The following is a 23,391-nucleotide window of genomic DNA, read 5'->3' on the forward strand; positions in this document are numbered from 1 at the left end:
TTTATTTGAATAAATTTTTGTAACAGCTATGATAAAACATTTTTATTTTGTTATGTAAGAAAGGGTTTTGGAGTATAAAATTTAATTATTGAAATTAAGTGAAACTTTATTAAAGTTTGTCGAAATACCTAACAACTATTGATAAAGGAAAATATTCTGAATATATTATATTCATTTTTACTAGAAAGCACAGATGACAAAGCATGTTTGCATATTTCATGAACTCCTTAAAACAAAATTATAAACATGACTTTATTTTGTAAGAATTTCAATAAAAAAGTTCAAAAAAATATGATTTCACATTTTGATAATAAAAATTTGAATACATAAGTGATTAGGTTGTTAGTATGAAAATTTTCATAGTAAAACTTTTCTACCGTAATTCTTAACACTTTTTGTACAGATTAATTATGTCTTCAACATCTTCCTTAGAGCCAAGAAATATTGGTGAACGTTGATGAATATTTTCTGGGACAATATCCAATATAGGTTTTTTCCCATTAGTTGCCAATCCTCCTGCATTTTCCATAATAAAAGCCATAGGATTACATTCATATAAAAGGCGAAGCTATAATTAAAATTGTACTAATTAATGATTTTATAATTTTGATAATAAATAAAACAATCAGAATTTTAAGAAAAAAAATATCTTTATTCAATTAAATTAAAAACTAGAAGAGAATTAAAAAAAGAACTAATGATAAATTATTCATTATTATTTTTATAGCAATATTTGATAAATTAACAGTATACAAGTAGTGTTTTGTTCATTATACTTTAAAATTTTAATAAAAATAAATCAAAATTAGAATTTTATGAAAAATATGTTGATACAGATTAATACTCCATGAGTGTCATTACAAACACTAATTAATGAAATATGGAACCGCTAATCTGTAACACTCATTTCCTAGTGTTACTCCTAATGCCTTTTTAATTTATCCAAAGTTGAAAAAATTGTAAATGAAAAGAATTTGAGTTAAAATTTTGTCTTGTATGAATCCTATTTTGATCCTTGAATGATGATTTTTCTAAATGTTTCTTGTACTAGAGAAAGTATATTGAAACGTGGGTTGATTTTAGAAAAACTATCATTCAAGGATCACAAAATTTTCATATATTAAAATAAATTTATATCCTAACATGTTTTGATATTTTTGATCCATTCCTGAAATGTTTTGAATGACTGATATAATTATTAGATAAACTGATTTTCTAATTAACTTAACTCTACTCATTTCCAGTAATACTGGGCAACAAAAAAGATGAAGAAACAGAAAACAAAATACAGTAGAGCATCGTTTATCCGAATCAATTGGGGACTGGGGTTGTTCAGATAACCGATTATGTACGAAAAAATATATTAACCTATTCGATGTTGAAATTTTTCTCCGTTGCGTGTCACTTCGTGTTGAATTTTCGTAGATTTTAAGCCTAACAAAAATGTTTATAATAATAATCGAGGCTACTGTATTGTTAAAAATTATTTCTTTATTTTGTACAAACAAAAATACTGAAAAATATAAAAACAAAAAAATTATACTTTAGAAGTTAATCTAGTATCAAAAACATTCGATTCAGTATGACACAGTCTGACTGGAAAGCTTTCGGTTAACTGACATTTCGGTTGACGGTTTTCGGATAAACGATGCTCTACTGTATTGTGCATATCATCAAACTTAATATCATCATACAAGATAGTTTTTTCTTTGCGTCAAAAGACAACTATTTCTATGGGACAAACAAAATTATGAGACTAAATATTTCAATACTTCAGACATTATCTGTAGGATGTCATTTTGAATTATTCAATTTAGTCATAAATATGCTAATACATATATCTGTAGCAAGCGGAACTTTCAGACTTAGTTAGTCATTTCAATAAACAATACAGTTCAAGAATCTACATAAAATGAGTTTTATATAAACCCAATAAATTCCAGCACTTCCATTCATCCTTATTATATTGAACAGATAATACTTGCACATGCTCTATTCAAATTCAACAGAAATTTTTCGTGTGTATTAGCTATGCTATTTAATTTGTTTGTTCTGTTCAAATTTGTTACAACTAAAAGTTTAAGTGATGAAAATTTTTTATAAAATGTATTTATATATATATATATATATAATTTATCTGAAAGATAAAAATATCCTTACCTTTCCTTTAGGGGATTCTTTAGTTGCAGGATACATAAAAATGCCTCCATATTTTAAGGTACGATGAACATCAGCAACCATTGAGCCAATATATCTAGCACCATAAGGTTTTCCACTCTACAGATGAAAATAATTAATAATAATAAATCATTAATCATTAATAAAAAAAATGGAGATACTTTAAACTAATTTCTTAAGGCTAAAAATATTAGTTATATCATACAGAAGGAAATTTTTTCTGTTTAACATATTCTATAACAGCATCATCCCATACTGAAGCATATCCTTCATTTATACTATAAATTTTTCCTCTTGGCTTAATCTTCATGTCAGGATCTGTCAGAATAAATTCTCCAATAGCCTATGAAAAAAATTTTTATGCTATTACATAGAATGTCATTGATAATTTAAAAAGATAACAAAAGTATAGTACCATACATTCTACCTAATCTGAACTAGCTAGTTGTACCCTAGTTTTAACAATTTTTACAGCAAAATATTTACTGTAAAAAATTGTACATTACAAATAAGCAGAAAAAATAAAGCAAAAAAAAATAAAGCAAATTAAATTTATTTACATAAAATTTATTAATGTAAAGTTTATAAAATTTTTTTTGATACACAATATTATGTGTGTGTAAATACTTTTAGAAATATATATCTTTTCTTGTAATATTGGAGTTGATTCTCTTATTTCTGCATGCAAATTAAGTCAATTACATATAGTTGAATGTACAAGGATGGTTCCACTTCTATTCAGAATTTTAATAATGGAAATGAAACTATGTTATACAGTTACAATTTGCAATTTTTTTCTAGATATTATCCCCCATACACTGACTCCTTCCACCATTTTGACAACAATGATATGCTTGCATAATAAAAGTATTTTGACAGGTGTTGGAGACAAATGCAGTGACGAGTCTTCCAAGGTATCCTTTAAAGAAAAAAAACACGTGATAATCAAATGGCAAAAGATCCAGAATTTCCTAATGAAGTCTGTTAATTGCCTCCACCATGCAAGGGTTGTGCTCCAACACCAGTCAAAATACTTCTATTCTGTAGACAATCATTATCAAAATGATCAAGTGTTAATATATGTGGAGGGAGATTACCTTAAAAAAATGAATTGGGACTATGTAAAATACACAGTTCCATTACCATAAATTCCAGATAAAAGTTGAACCATCATGTAGTTTTTAGTTTCTCTCACCTATCTCTCTACTGTATTATTAGTAATATATTATTACATATATGTAATTGTTAATACAGTGGAATCTCACTTAATGAGCAAAACAAATTGTAAAAAATGGACTTGCTTAACAAGCGATGTTTTGCATAACAAGTGACAAGGAGAGGGGAAATCCCAGATTGTGCACATGCTAGCACCTTAGTGTTGCTCGTGATCACACATTTTTATAAACTTGTGTTCACACATTACATATAAACATCGACAATCATTGCCCATTATATAATAAACACGCCATCTCATACTAAATTTAATGACAATTCAAAATTAAATTTTTAAAATGTCTAAATTAAAAATTATTTATAATTATTAAATTTAATACAAGATGGCAACAAAACTGCCTACCTCTAATCAAATTAATTAATTTCTAATACTTAATTATAGTCTTTACATAGGCCAAGAATTTGGCATATCGTTTGGTGTCTTCAAAAAAAAAAAAAAAAATCACAGATATGTCTGATGTTTTCTGCAAATCGAATTCACATTCCAGGTTGGTTCATTCCATGCTAGAAGAAAAGATGATGATGATTCACACTTCTTAACAATGTATATTGTGTAATTTTCTTTGAATAAATGTTATACAAAATATTTGAGTATTTTTCAGCATGGAACACGTTATCGTATTTTACATTAATTTCTATTGAAAAAACTTTCACTTAACAAGTGTTTCAAATTACGAGCAAGATTCTGGAACGAATTATGCTCGTTAAGCGAGGTTTCACTGTATATTATATAATTAATGCATTAGAAGAATGTAAGAATATTTTTTGCTTTGTTTCTTTCAAATGAAATAATATCTACATCAGTCGTTCTGACCAAAATTTAATTTAAAATAATATTTCTGTTAATAACAAAATTAAAAATAACTAAATCAATGAAAAAATGCAACTTGAGAAGTTATTTTCAGAAGTATTTTTGTACTGGATAAGGATAAGTTCAATAGTCAGAATGGCAGGGGAATCATTTTGCACTAAAACTGGGACATATTTTTTGCTTCTGATTATTTTAAATGAAATTGAACAGTAAAATAGATGTAACAGAGTTAATCTACCATTAAATATGCTTTAAAATAATGTACAAAACAAAATGTAATTCACAAGCAAACACCTTAACATATTCTATATCTAGATTGTTGTATGGAGTTCAGATTAATAGAAAGTTTGGATTGGTAAGAAAAGTAATATACGCTAATGCGGTGTATGCTTTTATATATATATATATATATATATATATATATGTCAACACGAGTGAAATTCAGTTTTTTGGGTTTAACAGAGTTCAGAAAAATAAATGTTTACAAGACTTCATTAGAAAAAATGGTTTACAAAATTTTGTGAAGCTATTTTGTAATGTTGAAAATAATTAATGTTAGAATTATATTTTTAATTTTTGTGTTTACTTTTCTTATCCCCTAATACCCAAAAAAACTGAATTTCACTCCAGTAATGTGTAAGTATTTTTGAGTGTACATGCTTTTACTAGCTTAAAAAAAATAAATATTAATAAAATTAAAAATATTACCGATAATGTATTCATGAATAATTAAGTGTAACAACAACTTACAGGATCAAGCATGAAACCATTTACACCTGTTCCAGTTGATAAAACTACCATAGTAGCACTCCCATATAATGCATAACCTGCAGCAACAATATTTCTACCACTTTGTAAAGCATCTTTCAATGAAGGGGGATCTGATGTTGTCTATGCAAAAAATGTAATAAAATAAATAATTCAAAAATTATGTTAATATACAATCATTAAAATAAAATTCAAGGAAAAATTTAAATACCGAAATGAGACATTAGTGAAAAAATGTATCCATTCTTACATTTAATAATTCAACTTGGACATTTTGACACTAGAAAAATAGGTTTTAACTTTAACTTTCAGCCTTTCTATTTTCTCAGATCATTGCTACTAAGCTTGTATAGAAAATTTAATATATTGGATTACTTGATCAACACATCAAAAACCTTATTTTAACACCAGCAGAAAATTAATTTTTATTTGGACAAATGTTTTTGACCTAGTTATAGGTCTGCTTCAGATCTAAACCTTTTGTTCTATCATATTTTGGAACTTGAATGAGAATGATATAACACATTCCTCAAAAGTGAAATTGCAACACCATGAAGGAAGGCACATAGCCAATTGCAAATTGCAGGACTAGTAGGTGACAAATATGCAAATTATTTAAGTTTGCATGTGCATTAGGTCATGTAGTGCCCAGTTTTGGGCTATAAAGACCAGCAGCCGGCTCAGGCTGTAAATGCTATTAGTGATGATTCACAGCAGCTAAACTTTTGAAGAAGCATGGAAAGTGCCTTGGAGAAACAGCAAGCTGAATACCATCAGTTAATGGCTGGGGAACAAGATTACATCCTGGAGCTGCATGACCTCGATTTGTCAATGTGTGCATGACGTGTGTTGGGCAAAATGTGAGTACCATCCAGTGATGTGTGACATGATGGATGTAGGAACATCTGAACATGCCAAAAAGGGAGTGGATTGCACCTGTTTATGACAGAGCACATAGACCAGCAGATTTGTCAAATGGCCCATTGGGACCCATTCAGCACGGCACATGACATCTGAAACTGCCTGTTGCCATAAATGGATGCATCTATGTCCATCTAAACCATTTGCAACAGGTTGCATGAAATCAGGCTGCATGCACGGCAATCAGCAACTGGGGCGCCATTAACTGTTCAACACAGGGTTGCACATCTGGCATGATGTCATTGTCATCACAACTGGACCACTGAATGGTATTAGGTATTGTTTACGATGTATGCTACTTCTGTCTGTGGAGGAATGATGGCCATGAATGGGTATGGCAGTATCCCAGGAAATGCTACATGCCAGCCCTTTTTGCGAAGCATTACACTGGCCCCATATCGAGCATCATGTTTGATCAGCAGCCTGCCCAGTGAACATTTCAGGCACTCTAACAGAGGACCAGTATATCACATAAATTGTGGGGCCTGTGGTTCAGCCATTGGCCTCACTCAACATGGTGTTCCAGCATAATGCCTGACTGCACATCACATACTGAACTCTCACCTGCCTGAATAATATTTACATCCTTTTCTGGCCATCAGCCTTGCTGGATCTCTCCCCCATCAAACACCTACAGGACCTCATCTGACATGAAGTGCACTGAGGACCACTGCCACATATTGTGGATGACTTGCATGCTGTAGTGGATGCAAAGTTTGGCAAAGGATATCTCAGGCAACTATTAATCACCACATTGATAGTATGCCTCACCGTATAATGGCCTGTGGGAGCCATATTCATTACTGAATAAATAGATGTCTATTGCCTACCTTTCTTTTTTTAATTATTTTCATTTCTCTGTCACCTAAACCAATCCCGCAATGTGCACATGGCTACATGCATTCCTTTGTGGAATTGCAATTTCACTTTTGTGGGATGTATTTCAAACTTTGGAATGATGCTGAAATTTAAAATTGGTTCTTAGAATAAATATTTACAAATTTAAATTGATTTTATATAGATATTTATAAATTTAAATGGATGTTACATAAATTTACAAATATTTTACATATGTTTTCTTAATTAATGAAATCCATTTTCCTGCATCCCATTTGGATCACTATGTTTGTCATCTACTTGAAATTATTTCCTCCTCCTCAAAATTGAGGCATTCTTCTCTCAATCTCACTTTGTAAATCTCAAGACTTTCAGCACTTTCACATGCTCTGCCTGAATGCTGTGTCTGATGAGATTTAAATTTGTAAATATTTAATCAATATACTAAGAACAACAAACATGATTTTGAATTTCACCATCATTTCAAACTTTGAAATATTATATTGTTCTCCTTTAAGTTCCAAAACAGAACAAAAGGTTTAAGACTTGAAGCAGACCTATAATTAAGTCAAAAATATTTGTCCACATGAAAATTGATCTCCTCCTTTGTGTTAAAATAAGGTTTTTGGCAAGTTAATTGAATATACTGTAATTTTAAAATAAATTTGATATTATTATTTTGTATTCAATGATTTCAAATGTATTACTGAAAAGCATATATTCTATATGTCTTTCCAAATTTTTTTGAAAAATAATTCATATTGAATAAAGGATCTCTCATATTAGTCAAATATTTTAAACATTAAAAATACCAATAATAAACAATCTAAAAGCAAAAGCAATGAAATTCAGTAAATAGCAACAAAAGTTATTAAAAATCTATGTACAGCTAGACTAATTACTTTTTAAATGAATATAACTACAGTATTTTTAAAATTGTATTTTGAATATATTTATCATCATCATCATCAATTGATTCAATTTCTATAATATATTTATCTTTTAAAATATTTTTCCTTCAAATTAATTTACATTCTAAATTAGAAAATAATTTTAATTTTTATTAAAAGCTGTGTTTTGATAAATTCATAAATGATTAATACATCTTAAAAATAAATACTGTCAACTAATAATAATTTGATTTTGCAACGGGTATTTTTTATTTTTGTTTGGCCTTAAAAAAAAATACTTGAAAGTTATTTCAAAAATTCAAATAATTTGAAAACTTATTCTTAATGCTTAAAATTCTGAAAAAAATTTTTTAAAGGAATCTGAATATCACATTTATCATTATGTAAACACTAACTTCAGCCTATATAAAATATCAGTTAGGATTAATTTTATATAAATTAGAAAAAAAAAATACTAAATGTTCTTATTTATAATAATCACAATACAAAAGTTTAGACAATATAAAAATCTCTTCATATTTAAAATGTAGACAATATTTTTAAAAGAAAAAAAAACTATTAGTTTATAAGATATTTTAGTAAGTAGTAAATTCAGATATAAGATACGAATAACTTGATAATTTCATAATCCTAAATATTCAGTACTTTGGACTACTAATCTTTAAAAATCAACTAACTTGTTAAAGACAATTCAATGGTTTTGAAACAAACATTGAATTTAATCATTTCTGATAATGTCTTACTTAAATATTAGTTTTGAAAATATTTTAAAAAGTTACAAAAAATCAAATTTATTTTTATTTAAATTACCTTGCGATAAATTGCAAAAATAGAACCGATAGAGACAAGACAATCTATATTGGAAGAACCATCCAAGGGATCGAAACACACAATATATTTTCCTTGTTTTTCTACTTCTACTTCAATAACATTATCATTTTCTTCTGATACTAGTAAACATGTAGCATAAGAGGATTTTAGCATATTAATAAACAGATCATTTGCCAAAACATCTAATTTTTTCACTTCTTCTCCTTGAACATTTGTCTGACCAGCAATGCCATACCTGCAGTATATAAAATAAAAAGTGAATTAAAACCTGAAGTTATTTAAAATATATTTAAAACATTATCTAAAGATTGTTCTATCTGCATTTAAGAAATGATCATCTATAGAATTTTTGATAATTTCAATAGTTTAAATATTTTTGAGATAAGAACTGTAAGTTTAAAGTAATTATTTAAAACAAAAAATAAAACTTAAATGAAATCAAGGCTACAAATTAAAAATTTTTATCCTTGATTCATAACAGAACTAAACCATAACCTTGGTAATAATTATTAGCAAATTTATATTTCATTTCATAATTTTTAGCATTTGAATTTCATTAAACTAAAATACAGTTTTAGAAACAATTTGCATAAACTTTTTTCAAATAAATTTATTACTTGAACGTACTGTACATTTTAATTTAAAAAATTGCAGAGCATATTTAAAGTATTTTTAAAACTATAATGACATTCTAGCAATAAAAACACTTTTATTAAGTTATTCCTAAGTTATTTTTATCTAATTTAAAAATTGTATCAATAAGAAAGTATAATTTTACATAAACATTATATATATCACTTAAAGCATTTATACAAGTGTTCATTAAATTATTGTATAAAAAATAAAAATAGTTGTGATAAAGAGAGACTTGTACACCTTATCTTAAGTTGGTCAATAATCAATGAATTTATCATAAGATAAAATACTTAAGCAAGGCTTAAAGCTAAGGAAATTTTAAAGCTTTAAAATTTTCTTCTAAATCTATTTGGTTTTTGATTTTTAATACAAACTTGACTGGCTGTAATATAAAAGTGAATCCAAAACTAAGTTTTTTTCTATGATGTTCTACTTTATAGAATTTGTAGTTTTGTTTTTAAACTAATATATTATATATATTTATCAATATATAATATATATTCAGGAATGAAAACTAACTTTAAAATTCAGTTTAAACAATTACTTAATTTGTGATTATTAATTTTGATTCAAGTTTAGATTTGGTATAAATGAAATTAAAAAATTATGAAAAGAATTTAATTCTTAAGTATCAAGTATATTTAAATTTACATATTTTATAAATACTTAAATTTTTTTATTAAGACTATTTTTGTATTAAAGAGGACTTTTTAAAAATTCATTATATCGATTTCTATATAAATTCACTAAAATAATATTAAAGAATTTGTTGTTCTAATATTTTCTGGCTGTCTGGAGTTTATATTTTGATCAGATTTTAAGACTTGTCTCCATTTGACAATTTCCATCCTATGGATTCAGTTTAATAATGAGTTCATTGCAAGTGTTACAATAATAATTACTAACAAGGAAAAAATAATTACAATCTTCACCACAAGTGTAGCTAGAGGGGGCAGCCCACACTGTCCGGTGACCCGACCGTGAAAAAAATAAACTTAAACAAACCATCACAATGTTTTTCAACAATAAATCACTTAGACTTGAAGCCATTTTAACCAAGTTATATATATTAAATAATTTAATTTATTAACTGTGATAATTTATAAATGCATGTAAGCTATGAAATAATTACTCCAGATTAAAATGTTTACAAGGGGCAGTTATGGAATCACTACAGTTTTGCAAATTTTTGTGTGTGGCAGTACTGATGTATGGTTATGATTTATTTTGTAAATCTAAACTTATACATCACGACATTGCATATTCGATATAGCGTTCGAGTTGCTCAAGTGTGAAGATAATACAATTCAATAGTGTTTTATAAAAGAGTTAAAAAGGGTGACACCACGATATCTGCACTGGGTGCCACCCATGCTAGCTATGCTGCTGATCACAAGAATACTATCCTATAATATTTTACAACTTACATTTTGTACTTCTTTCCAATATTTATTTGGATGTTAAATTTTAAAAGTTGATGAAAATTTATAAATTTTTCTGGAATAATAATTGAAGAAATAACATTAAACTTTAAAATAAAAATTAAATCTAATAATGGAGTAAGTTAAATATTTACTTTAGCAATAGCAATTAACCAGGTTTTGGAATTTGCACCATTTACTAGTTGCATCATTTCATTTCTAAGTTTAATTAATTTCGTGATCCCAAATCCATCAAGGAAACTAACCTAACAATAAATATTAAAAACATTACATAGTTAAAATTATACTCCCAATTTAACAAAAACATCAGTTCCAAAAAAGTAATTGATTAATACTATTTAATCTATTAAACATTTCGTTCGAAAGTGAAATTAATCGATTTTATCGAATATTTATTGTCTTTTACGCAGCCCTGAAAATGGCTGTTGCCGGTCCCAAGCCCGGATAAAGGAGGAGGGTTGGCGTCAGGAAGGGCATCCGGCCGTAAAACATCTTGCCAAAACTACATGATGAGTCTCAGAAACTGTGATAGAAGGAGAACTAGGGCGTACCCTGTAGGCGACGCGCAGCTAGATCGCCCTAAAACTGCGAAAAGTGGGCAAGGGCTACCTCACCAGTGGCGGATGAGGTTAAAGAAGCAAGCCCTACATGAGGAAAAGGTGTTGAGAGTGGGAACACTGAATGTGGGAAGTATGACGGGAAGAGGAATGGAGGTGGTGGATATGATGCGGAGAAGGAGGATTGATGTACTGTGCGTGCAAGAAACGAGGTGGAGGGTAGACAAGGCGAAGGAACTTGGAGATGGATGTAAATTGTTTTATAGCAGTGCAAACAGGAATGGAAGAAATGGGGTTGGAATAGTGGTGGCTGGCAAGTGGAGGAGCGAGGTACTAGAGGTGTACAGGAGAGGTGATAGGATGATGCGAATGAAACTGAGTTTTGGAGATGATCTACTTGTGGTGTTTAGTGTGTACGCACCCCAGGTAGGATGTGCAACAGAGGAGAAAGAATGTTTTTGGAGTGAATTGGATGAAGAAATGAGGACACTGGAAGGAGGGGAGAGAGTAATTGTGGGAGGCGACTTCAATGGGCACATAGGGGGGCGGAACATGGGCTATGAAAGGATCCATGGAGGCCATGGGGTTGGGGAACCCAACAAGGAGGGGGAGAGTATATTGGGTTTTGCTGTGGCTTTTGATCTAGGGATTGTGAATTCGTTTTTCACCAAGCAGGAAAGTCATCTGATAACTTTCAACAGTGGGCCTCATAGTTCGCAGATTGACTATATCCTTACTAGACGAGAGCACCTTGTGACGGTGATAAACTGTAAGGTTATACCAACAGATCAGGTATCGGCGCAACATCGGTTGATGTGCATAGACATGAAGTTAAGAATGTATAGGAAAAGTGGAAATACACAGATGAAGAAAATCAAGTGGTTTCGTTTGAGGGAGGAGAGGGCGAGGGCGGAGTATGTGGAGAGGGTGCTGCTACAAATCTCGCAAGAATGGGAGGGGGTGCAGGACTGGTGGGCATATAATGCCCAGGCTATCAGGAACTGTGCGGAGGAGGTGCTTGGTGTAACATCTGGAAAGATTAGGGTGCAAAAGGAAGGTTGGTGGTGGAATGAAAATGTGCAACAAGTTGTTCAGGTAAAGAAGGAGGCAAAACGGAAGTGGGACAGGTCACGTACTGAGGAAGATAGATTTGCGTATAAAACGGCAAAGCGTGAAGCTAAGAGAGTAGTGGCACAGGCAAAGGCAGGAGCATATGCGAATTTATACGAGAAGTTGGATACAAGGGAAGGACAGAAGAAAATATATCGTTTAGCCAAAATCAGGAATAGGGCAACGAAGGACATCTCGCATGTAAAGCAGATCAAGGACACAACGGGGACGGTCCTTCGAAGGGAGAACGATATACGAGAAGGATGGAGAGCATACTTTGAGGGACTTTTGAATACAGAGAATGAAACAAAGAACAGAGAGGAAGGAAGCCAAAACACGGGCATGGTACAGATGGTAACCAGAGAAGAAGTGGAAAGGGCCCTAAAGAGGATGAAGAACGGTAAAGCGGAGGGCTCGGATGGAATTCCTGTAGAGGTGTGGAAGTCATTGGGGAGGAAGGGCATTGACCTGCTATGGGACCTATTCAAAAAAGTCTTTGAGCAGGAGGAAATACCTAACGAATGGAGAGAAAGTATACTTGTACCTATCTACAAAGGAAAAGGGGATGTTCAAGAGTGTAAAAACTATAGAGGAATAAAGTTGATGTCCCACACGATGAAGATTTTGGAAAGGGTTTTAGACGGAAGGTTGAGAGCAGAGGTGACCATTGCAGGAGAGCAGTTTGGATTCATGCCAGGACGGTCAACAGTCGATGCCATTTTTGCCCTTCGGCAAATGTTGGAAAAATATTGGGAGAAGCAAACCCAGCTGCATATGGCATTCATTGACCTGGAGAAAGCTTATGATACGGTGCCTAGACAAGAACTCTGGAGGTGTCTAAGGGAAAAGCTAGTTCCTGAAAAGTATGTTAGATTGATACAGGAACTGTATAGGGATGTGGCCACAAAGGTTAGGAGCTGTGTTGGAGTGTCCCGGTGCCTCAAGGTGGGAGTTGGTTTACATCAGGGGTCAGCACTGAGCCCCTTCTTGTTTAACATGCTGATGGAGGTGATCACGGACAGGGTCAGAGAAGAGGCGCCTTGGACCATGTTGTATGCAGATGATATCGTTCTGTGCGCCGAGACTAAAGAGGAGCTGAGGGTTAAATTGGAAAGGTGGTTGGGCACGTTGGAAGGGAGGGGCTTGAGGGTGAGTAGGAGTAAAACAGTGTATATGTGTAGTGGGGAGGTGGATGGTGCCCGGGAGAGGGATCTGGAGTTGAGGGGAGACGTATTTCGCAGAGTCAATACCTTTAAGTACCTGGGGTCAACTGTGGCGGAGGATGGAGGTGTGGATAAGGAGGTGACAGGCAGGATTCAGGCTGGCTGGAGGAATTGGAGGGATATGTCAGGTGTGTTATGTGATAAGAGGGTGCCGCTTAGGTTGAAAGGGAAAGTTTATCGGGTGGTGGTGAGACCAGCTATGCTGTATGCTATTGAGACTGTGAGCTTGAGGAAAACCCATGTCAAAAGGATGGAGGTGGCGGAGATGAGGATGCTCCGCTGGATGTGTGGGGTTACGAGAAGGGATCACATTCGAAATGAATGTGTGAGGGGGACTGTGAAAGTTACGAACATAGAAGCAAAGATACAGGAGGCAAGGTTGAAGTGGTTTGGTCATGTGGTACGAAGAGAAGAAGAGTATGTGGGAAGAAGGGTTATGCAGATGTCAGTGAGGGGGAGGAGGCGGCGGGGACGACCGCGGAGACGGTGGATGGATCTTGTGTCGGAGGACTTGAGAGGGAGGCATCTGAATGTGGAGGCAGCCCAAGACAGGGAGCAGTGGAGGCGACTCATCAGAAACAGCGACCCTACATAGAGTGGGAAAAGCTGAGGAAGAAGAAGAAGAATCTATTAAACATTTCTATTTTAAGAAATTTTCACAAAGTATTCAGAAAATAAGCAATATGTATATTTTTATGAATGCAATAAATACTATAAATTTTAAACAAATATTTTAATAGATTTATTTGAATTCAGAAAAAAGTATATGTATATGTTGCAAAATGAGAGTTACAAGAAGGGATAGGATCAAAAATAGAATAGTGAGAGGGACTTAAATTTTTATCAACTTTCTAAGAAAATTAAAATCAAGATTGTGACCATTCACTTGAAAGAAGACTTTTGGATTATGTTGAGAAAATGTGTGATGAGACAGTTCTTCCTGGGAGGAGAAGAGATAGACCAAGAAGACAGTGTGTTTGAAGATATGGTGGTTCTTTTAATTGATTAGAGTGACAGAGTGAGGTGAAGAAAGCAACCCCCACAATTTGACTTAGTTTGAGTTAAAAATATGGTCAGGTATCATGTTAAAGCTCTTATCCAGAAGATGATACTGCCGAAGAGAGATTCAAGAACAATGTAATGGTTCAGGTGTGACAAAATGGCAAAAGGTTAAGTCTATGGACCGAATATCCCCCTATCAACTTTAGTCAGAGCAATTTTTTGTTTTGTAGTTTCATTATTGTAAATATGGAGATCAATAAATGTACATTTTAGTTATTAAGACTATTGTTTTTATCACCCTCTCCCAACTCAACCTCACCAATCCCCATCCCCTCAAAAGCATAAGCAATACCAGCCACATGCAGATTGTACATTGTTTATTTTCGTCTTTTCACTGGTCAAGTTTAGCTTGAATGATCTTTGTCACAAATATTAGCATAATTAGAGCTGCATAATGGCTTGAGGCAGAAAACAAGAAAATAAAATTGGAGAATAATTTATTTTATTTTATTTACAGATCTTGTTAACAGAGCAACACCTAGATAGATGTGTACAAAAATAATTTCACTGTTTCAGGAGTAAAAGGTGTGTAGATAAAGAAAAACAAATATAGATTTTTACAGTAAACAAACAAGTTTTTATTCAGTCATAATTACCGAAACAGTTTCCCTTCAGAAAACAAGACAGTATCTTTTACAGAAACATATGCATGTAAAAACTACAGCACGAAGTATTGTATATATCATATAACATTAAAGATAAATGAATAACTTCTCTGAAAACTATCAACATTAGAAAGTTTAATTATAGTAAGTACAAAATTTTAATAAATATTTCTGAGCTTTTTGCAGTGCAATTTTAGATATAACAATATCTATGTTAATTTTACCCAATATCTCATGTCCAATATAAACTATTGATAAATTTTTCAAGTCATTCTTGAAAGTGTTAATTTCTTTTTTTTTTTATAGTTTCCAGTTTTAAAAATAGATCATTCACTAAATGTGCTGAATACTGGAAAAAAATCAATAAAATTTTGTAATTGATACAGATTTGGAGGTAGCTGGATCTGTCCCTGCTTTTAGATTTCTGAATGAATTTTAAAGAATATATTGTGATTGTCTTTGTCAAAATTCAAATGCATTTATGCAGTGAGACATCCAGAGAGGAGCCAAAACCCTTGGCAACTCTGCAACAAAACAGGATAAAAAAAATACTAAAAAATTTTAATTACAAAGAGATTTTTGGAAAATTCATTTTTCTTCTTTGTGTGTCATCTATTTCTATACTACTTATGAATTAGCAGTCATACATGGTGAGAATTTTATTGAATTCACATTAAAATTTTTTTTATCTGTTCAACTCTTCTCCCCAAGGCTAAATCCCAAGTGTGCAACTGCATTCATATCACAAAATTAAATTTTTAAACCAAATTCATCAATGCCTGGATTCAGTTCATTGCTTACAGGAAAGTTCTAATTATGGTCAAAATGTTACTGACATCCATAAGTACCAGTAAAAATAAATACCCAATGATTTAGAATAATCAGGAATACTTCTCATGAATAACTAATTCCATAAATTTATGCAAAAATGATCAATGTCACCAGTTACCAAAACAAACAATTGAACAGAAGCATTCATTATTAAGCCTTGCAAGTTTTCTTGTTTACTTGGAAAAAAATATAACACATGATCTATTCTTTTTACAAGATTTAAATTTTTAAGGTTTTTAATATTTTTACCTATTTTAATAGGTTTTTCCAACTTATTTGTAATAATCAACTCAATAAAATCTTTTTTAACAATCAGATATAATAGAACCCCACAGTTATCTGAGGTTTCACATTATCCAAGGCAAATCTACAATGAATAAACAATTTTTCTTATACCATAATTCATAAAAGAAAGTTTAAAAACAATACTATGTATAACAACAAAATGGTTTGTTTTTCATATCATTTATCATATTAACTTCAAATGTGAGACAATTCATTCATATTAAAATGTCACAACAATATACATTGTTATTCTTAAAACTATTGTACATATTAGCTATATAATAAAATGATGTAAAAATTTTTGTTCTTATAAATGATTAAATTCACTAAAGAGAGACTTAGAAGGGATACCATATATTCCTATTTTTAATCCAAAATGACTATGGCCAGTGTCGTAACTAGGAGTTTGGATGCCTATGGCAAAGAAAAAAAATGGCCCCTTTTTAATTTTTGTTATTAAATAAAAATGGTGGTTTATTTTTGAAATATATGTTTGTAGAAATTACAGATCATAAAAACTATATAAATATAGACATTTTTTCTCGTGTTATTAATTTTGAATACATATTATTCCAAAACCTTCTCGTTGGCGCATTTATTAAATCAGTGCCTATGGAGGGGGCCATGTTGGCCATACTCTAGTTACGGCTCTGACTATGGCTATTTGTTTTATCTGAGTTTTTGATTATCCAAGGTAACATCAATTCCCATTACATCAGATAATCTGGGTTCTACTTAGAAACAAAGATTAAGCAAAATTAAACTCAAGCATTATTGGATTCTTAAGTCTATCTTCAGGAGAATCCATTATATAATAGAAGAATTAATTCTTAGACCTTTTAAACTTTTGAAAACTAAACTGTTTCTCTGATAGCACTTTTCTATTCATTGTTTTATATACCATTATAAACACCATAAAAACAAACTGCTTTATCAGAGGCTCTGTATGTATATATCCTCCAATAGTGTTTGTTTTTAAATATTGTTTCAATATTTTGAAAATATAAACCTATTAAGTGCATATCTTCTGATTTTATGACTACAGCCTTGTGTTTTCACCAATTTTAATTAACAATTATTGACAAATTAATTTTGCCAAAAAAATATAGAAATATTCATCTCTAAGATTAGTAGGAAATGACTACTAAACTGATAGCACTATACAATTCATTTCAGTTGGCATTCCTAAAACTTAGAGTAAGCATTAACAAAAGTGAAAGGAGCCCAGGCCCTGTCAATGTTTTTAATACACAGCCATGAAGCTAGCTCTGATCTTTAGCATAACTAGATTGTCATAGCAATTTACAATTTATGGAGATCTTAAAACAATCCTTACATATAATTTGAATGCTCATTTATTTAATATTTTTATTATTACTTTTCATAATCATCAAGTACTATATATTATTTTAAATTTTAGATTTAAATAAAAATAATAAACGATGTATTAAAACAGTATTAAGCTCACTTTTAATTATAAAATTTATTTACAGTTCTTATATTGAACAAATTTTTTAAAAAATTTCTAATTTGAAACAAAAGAATGCATTACAACTATTGAAGATGACACCAAATAAAAATGTTATGATCAATTGGGATTTAGTTAGAAATTTTATAATATTGGAAAAAAAATTGCCGATTAAGCAGAACACAACATTCACTCTTGAGACTGTCTTTTTTGTAATACACAGTCTCCTAACATAAGTAAAAAAAAAATCATCTAATCTTAAAGTTAAAAATTTTATTTTATTTTATTTACAGTAACAATGTCATTCTTTAAAAAACTATTTTTATTTTATTTCAAAATTTTTAATTACAAAATTCTTCATATCATTTATAGTAAATTAGGCTTATCTTTACTATGATATAAATTTATGTATGGTGTTAGGCAATCAGAATTGTTTTCATGCTTTGAAATATAATCAATTTTTGCAACTTCAAGTGATATGGAAATTATTCTACCAATAATGTATTAAAGATGATGCAATAAATACATCAGTAGGATTAATTAAAATTAAAATTAAATAGAAAACTTTGTAACCAGCATTTTATTTTTGATCTCGACAAATCAAGAAAACTTATCAAATGAATATCTGAAATAAAAAATGCATATTAATTTTTATTAATGCAGTTATATAAACTTACCAATTTTACATTTTAAATAATAAATATATTAGAAAATGAATTCAACATGCAGGTTAATTAATCAAATTTACTAAATGAACCACTTCAACAAACAACAAACTAACATTTTTTGATTGCAAATAAGAAAATATACAAATAATATTTTAATTGAAACCCAATTCCTCAAGATAATTCACATATAACCCTATTTTGCAAGAATAAATTGCAACATATCGAAATGGACTCACAATTTGGCAATTCCTGCCTTCCTGACTGCAGTAGAAACTGCTTTAACGGCCGTCAAAATAGTACTTAACAACTGGGTGAAGTCACCTGTTGCTCCTGGTATTTTCCGTTGTTCCGCCAAAACAAAACGAGTTAATGTCATACAATTAGTATCGATAGATGGTCCCGTCGATGTCATTTTGTAAAATTAACGCGCGTGAAACTCTCACACGAATCGAAATCGCCTCCACCTAAATTGACCTCCAACTCGCCTCGATTCTTATCACGTGGAAATAATCAGCTGATTAGTTAGCGCCATCTCACTATTTTAACTTTTTTTTTTTTTTTTTTTTTTTTGCCCCTTCCCTTGAAATTCAATACATATAAAAGTTTCTATAAACTTCATAAAATTCTGTTCAATTAGTTAAATATTCGCCTTTACTATTTATCGCGTAAATTTATTACATATTAAAATTCATTAACCATCCGCGAATCATTAAATTTGTAAATTAAACTTTTGACGGAATTTTCGCAGCAAAACGTTGGTTCGTTATAAACTTACATATTAGCTAATCCAGCAGCTCTGACTACGGACGATATTGATTTGATGCTCGTTAATATAATTGTCAAAAGAGTTGTGAATTCGCCAGTAGCGTAAGGAACCTTCCTTTGCTCTTCAACTACAAATGTAGTTAACGTCATAAAATTGGTTTGAATTACTTGAGAACTCGTCATGCCGAAGTTTTTCTTTATTCCCGCCTATTGTCTAGAACTGAAAAAAAGGAAACAAAATATAAATATACCTTTCACTACAAAGACATTATATTAAAAAAAAAAAAAAAAAAAACATTACAGTATTATTACAATTAAGATCCAACGAAGTTAGACTCACTTAAAAAGATATAAATTACTGTAATTTACTTATCGACTGCATTATTTAAATACAAAATATTAATTTATGATTAAATAAATATCCGAATTTCCACAACTCTCCAGGAATACCCTCAAGTCATTCCAATTGCAATGCTTGACAATACTAAACATAATTATGAATTTAAATGTTCAATTAAAACGTAGTATAAATGAACTGAATGAGTAGTTTTCAGAACAATTACTGTTATAAATCTTCAATGGCATTTATGTTCAATTAATTATTTATTACTGTAATGTAAAATTATATAATAACGAATTCCTGATATAAAAAAAATTACTAATTATAACTTTAAGCCTGAAAAACTGAAATATAATTTTAAACGATTTTTTTAAAAAAATCCTTATTTATAAACGCGAGTTCTTGTTAATTAAAAAAAACTGTTATTCGTATTCTTGGTGGTGTTTTTTATTTATTTAAATGGTTTCGTTTTCTAAAAATAAGTTAAGTTAAAGATATGTTTATATAAAGTATAGAAACACGTTGTTTAATATATAATTTATATTTGATTATTTATCTTTGGTTATTTCTATAAGTATGTCGATTAAACAAAAAAGGAGAATAGACACTTCTACTGGGCGACAAAGTTTGCTGTTACAACAGAATTTGTAGACAAGATACTTCTATTCGTTTGACTTTCAACTACAGAAATTTCTTTCCATTTTTACTTCAGCCTCGAGCAATTTTACATTTCATTCCATATCGAATTTACTGGAGAAAAAAAATGCTAAAAACATTTTCCCACTTTATTGTATTTTAAACTTTGATAGAATTTTCAAACTGATTACAGAAAGTCTCTTTTTTAACTGTTAGAATGTATATTTGCCTATAGAAAATTTAAGTAACTTATGTTACTTTATATTTTCCTACATATGATATTGAATGATATGCTTAAAATGTCGATTCTGATTACTTTATTCTTCCAATTTTAAAAATTTGTAAAGTTCTTTTTAATAGTTGCAAAATTACTACATACAGTCCTATACTATAAATAAATATTTAAAAATCAATTATTAAAAATTTAAAATTATTTTTAACCCTTTCCCGGTCAGGTTATATTTCTGATGTTAGTGTACGTTTGCTTTTTTGAAATAATTAAAAATAATTAACAATAATCATATATAAGCGCCAAATTTAAAATAATTAATGGATAAATATACTGTAATAGTAAACTTGTTTACAATGTAAGATACTGCCATTATGTACAGGAGAAATGTTTATATTAAATTTATATCACCATGGTTCGTATCAGAACAATACGCAGACTTTTCGGATTTTATTTTCTTCCTGAAAATTACTCTTTCGTGTACATAAAGCATCTTATTAATATTCTGCAATAAAATTTAATACATTTGAAATTTCCAATTGTATTTTATCTTTTATAAATCGTTCTGATGTGAAATCTTCCTCGAAAATACTGTTTTGGTTACGATTTATTTTGATTAGTCTATTTTTTTCCGGTTGATATGATCTATTTTTTGTTTTTGGTATAAATCATACATTTCTGAATTGTACAATAGATAATATAAGTTTCATAATATTAATAGTTCATTATATTAATGAGATCGTTACATCTATATCAATAATAGTTACTGATATTATAATCACAGTGTTTCAGTAATAATTTTGCGATGCCGATCTCTGGTATTAATACCAATTTAACTATTTCAATTTTAATAAATTTACTTGTTAAAGCTGAAAAGAAATTATATCATGAAAAATTAATGTTATTTTAACATTTATAATGCAAATTATGATAATATTTTTGAATAAATTATGAATTTTTAAAACGAAAATCTGTGATTTTTATCTCTATTTTAAACATATTTAATTAAACTAGATTGCCCTAGCAAAAATAATAATTATGTTATAATTTTGCAAAGAAATCAAACATTTTGATTTCCTGCCCAAATTCTAAAGTAATTATCAAATCGTTTCCCTAATTTTCTTCATTAAAAATGTCATTTCCTTGATTGTGACAAAGTAATTTATCACATAAAACAGTATCATAGCAATTTAAACGTAATTGAACCGTTAAAAAGATTAAAATTATTTTATACCTTATAATTTCAAAATTTTTAGCAAAATTATACATGTTTCAAATATATATCATGCTCCATTACTGAAAAAAAAACTATTAATAATTATTTTATTGCATTAAATTTTAATTTAAAATTACAGATTTCTAAATAAACTAAGTATTCAGTTGTAAGAATTATGCGATTAATGAATTTCGCGTCCAGAAAAATACAGGAAATGCAATAATTTCAGCTAAAAATAAATAAATAAAAATAAAATAGAGTAAGATAGAAACTGAATGAAAAAAATCTGCATGTACAGTACAGTACATTTATTATTAGAATAAGTAGATACGAGAGAAGTAACTATTCATCATCTCTTTTATGCGCTCTTTACTCTTCCTAATTCTAAATATATTTGAAATATTAATATAAATAATACACTACTTTCTAAATATATATATTAAAAAAAAATTAAATTAAAACTTGAGGTTATTGTTAAAATTAAATAGTTTAATGAGGATAAGTTACATTCATTAGAACTCCCCAACTATAAAAATACATAAATCTATTTTTAGAATAAGATATTCTAAACATGCATTAGCGAAATATTGGAATTTCCTTTTGTTTTCTTTTCGCTTACGTTAAACTCGAGTTTTAAAAGATTTCGTTAACATTTTAAGCTAACAGTTTTGCAGGCCATTCGCAAACTAAAGTACAGTACTGAATATACAGCTGAAGGTCAAAAGTATTTATTGTCCTTAACAAGAAAAAGCCCTCTACTGGTACAAAAACGAAACTTTAAAAAGACTTTACGTAACTTTTAAACATTCAAAATAATGAAATTCTATATTAAAAGTATTATATAGGCCTACATACATTCCTTTGTTTAATTTTTTTAATGTTACAAATAGATTTATTTTAAATATAAGATATAATAATTCAAAAATTTAATTAATGTCTTAAAGGTTTGTTATAGAGGAATTTCGTTTGAATTTCGTGTCATCATTAAGATATTCAAGGGAAGTAACCATTCATCTGTATTGAAATCGGCTTTTATTCAAAAGATCAAAGTTTATGTAGGAAAGACATTAACATTGATTAGAGAATTTCATAGTTTGAAATTAGTTTCTATATACGTATTATATTACATAGCTTGTATAATCTATATAATTCTTAGATTACTTTTGTATTATTTATATAGAATAATCAAGAAGAAAAATAGTAATTTCTAGTGTTGATTATTTGTATTAATAATACACGATAATCCTCGAAGGTACGCAAACCGTACAGTTCAGAGAAAATTTATCGTTATTATATCTCGCTTTATATCATAAAATGCCCAAAGATTTTTTATAATATCCAAACTATTAAACATATATTACTCATAGATGATTAGGAAAAATATTCTTTTCTACAATTATCTCGTAATAAGTGATTAAAGCTATTAATTTAAATAAAAAAAAATACGTATTTTAACATTCGACATTCGTATAAATTCAAAATTTAATGTGATTAACATTCTAATTATATTAGACTATATATATATTATATGCTACACATTAAAATAGCTTTGAACTCAAGTTATATTTAATTTTATTAAACTATTATTTATATTGAACATTATATTTAATATTTGACATATTAAAAATACTAAATTAAACTTTTAATCTAAATATATTATAAAAAATTTAAAATCTTAAAAGTTTCAAGAGTTTTAATGTTTTTCATCGATATCTTTCATCTTTCATTATCATTAATTCAATAAAGCTTCATTTAATTATCATACCGGCAATTGAACTTAACGTCAATGAAGAGCGTTTTCATCACTTTAAATTATTTATTGCCGCAT

The 23,391-nt window shown here is 29.5% G+C and overlaps 1 protein-coding gene across 2 annotated transcripts; it reads right to left on the reverse strand.

Annotated features, from left to right (window-relative positions):
* Positions 1 to 232: 232 nt before the first annotated feature.
* fbp (fructose-1,6-bisphosphatase) lies at positions 233 to 22,289 on the reverse strand. 2 transcript variants are annotated; one of them, XM_067274553.1, is made up of 7 exons: positions 22,183 to 22,289; positions 19,153 to 19,362; positions 8,470 to 8,725; positions 4,973 to 5,113; positions 2,384 to 2,521; positions 2,161 to 2,277; positions 233 to 568 (listed from the first exon to the last, which is right to left on the reverse strand). In XM_067274553.1, exons 2-7 carry the CDS (start codon positions 19,323 to 19,325, stop codon positions 386 to 388), a joined length of 1,008 nt encoding a protein of 335 aa, XP_067130654.1. In that variant the 5' UTR covers positions 19,326 to 19,362; positions 22,183 to 22,289; the 3' UTR covers positions 233 to 385. The 2 variants fall into 2 exon arrangements, with proteins under 2 accessions (XP_067130654.1, XP_067130653.1); XM_067274552.1 differs by lacking the exons at positions 19,153 to 19,362; positions 22,183 to 22,289 and adding an exon at positions 18,614 to 18,887.
* Between the last annotated feature and the right edge of the window lie 1,102 nt (positions 22,290 to 23,391).

Source organism: Centruroides vittatus, unplaced genomic scaffold, assembly GCF_030686945.1.
Source record: "Centruroides vittatus isolate TY-2023 unplaced genomic scaffold, ASM3068694v2 contig_549, whole genome shotgun sequence".
Lineage (NCBI taxonomy): Eukaryota > Metazoa > Arthropoda > Arachnida > Scorpiones > Buthidae > Centruroides > Centruroides vittatus.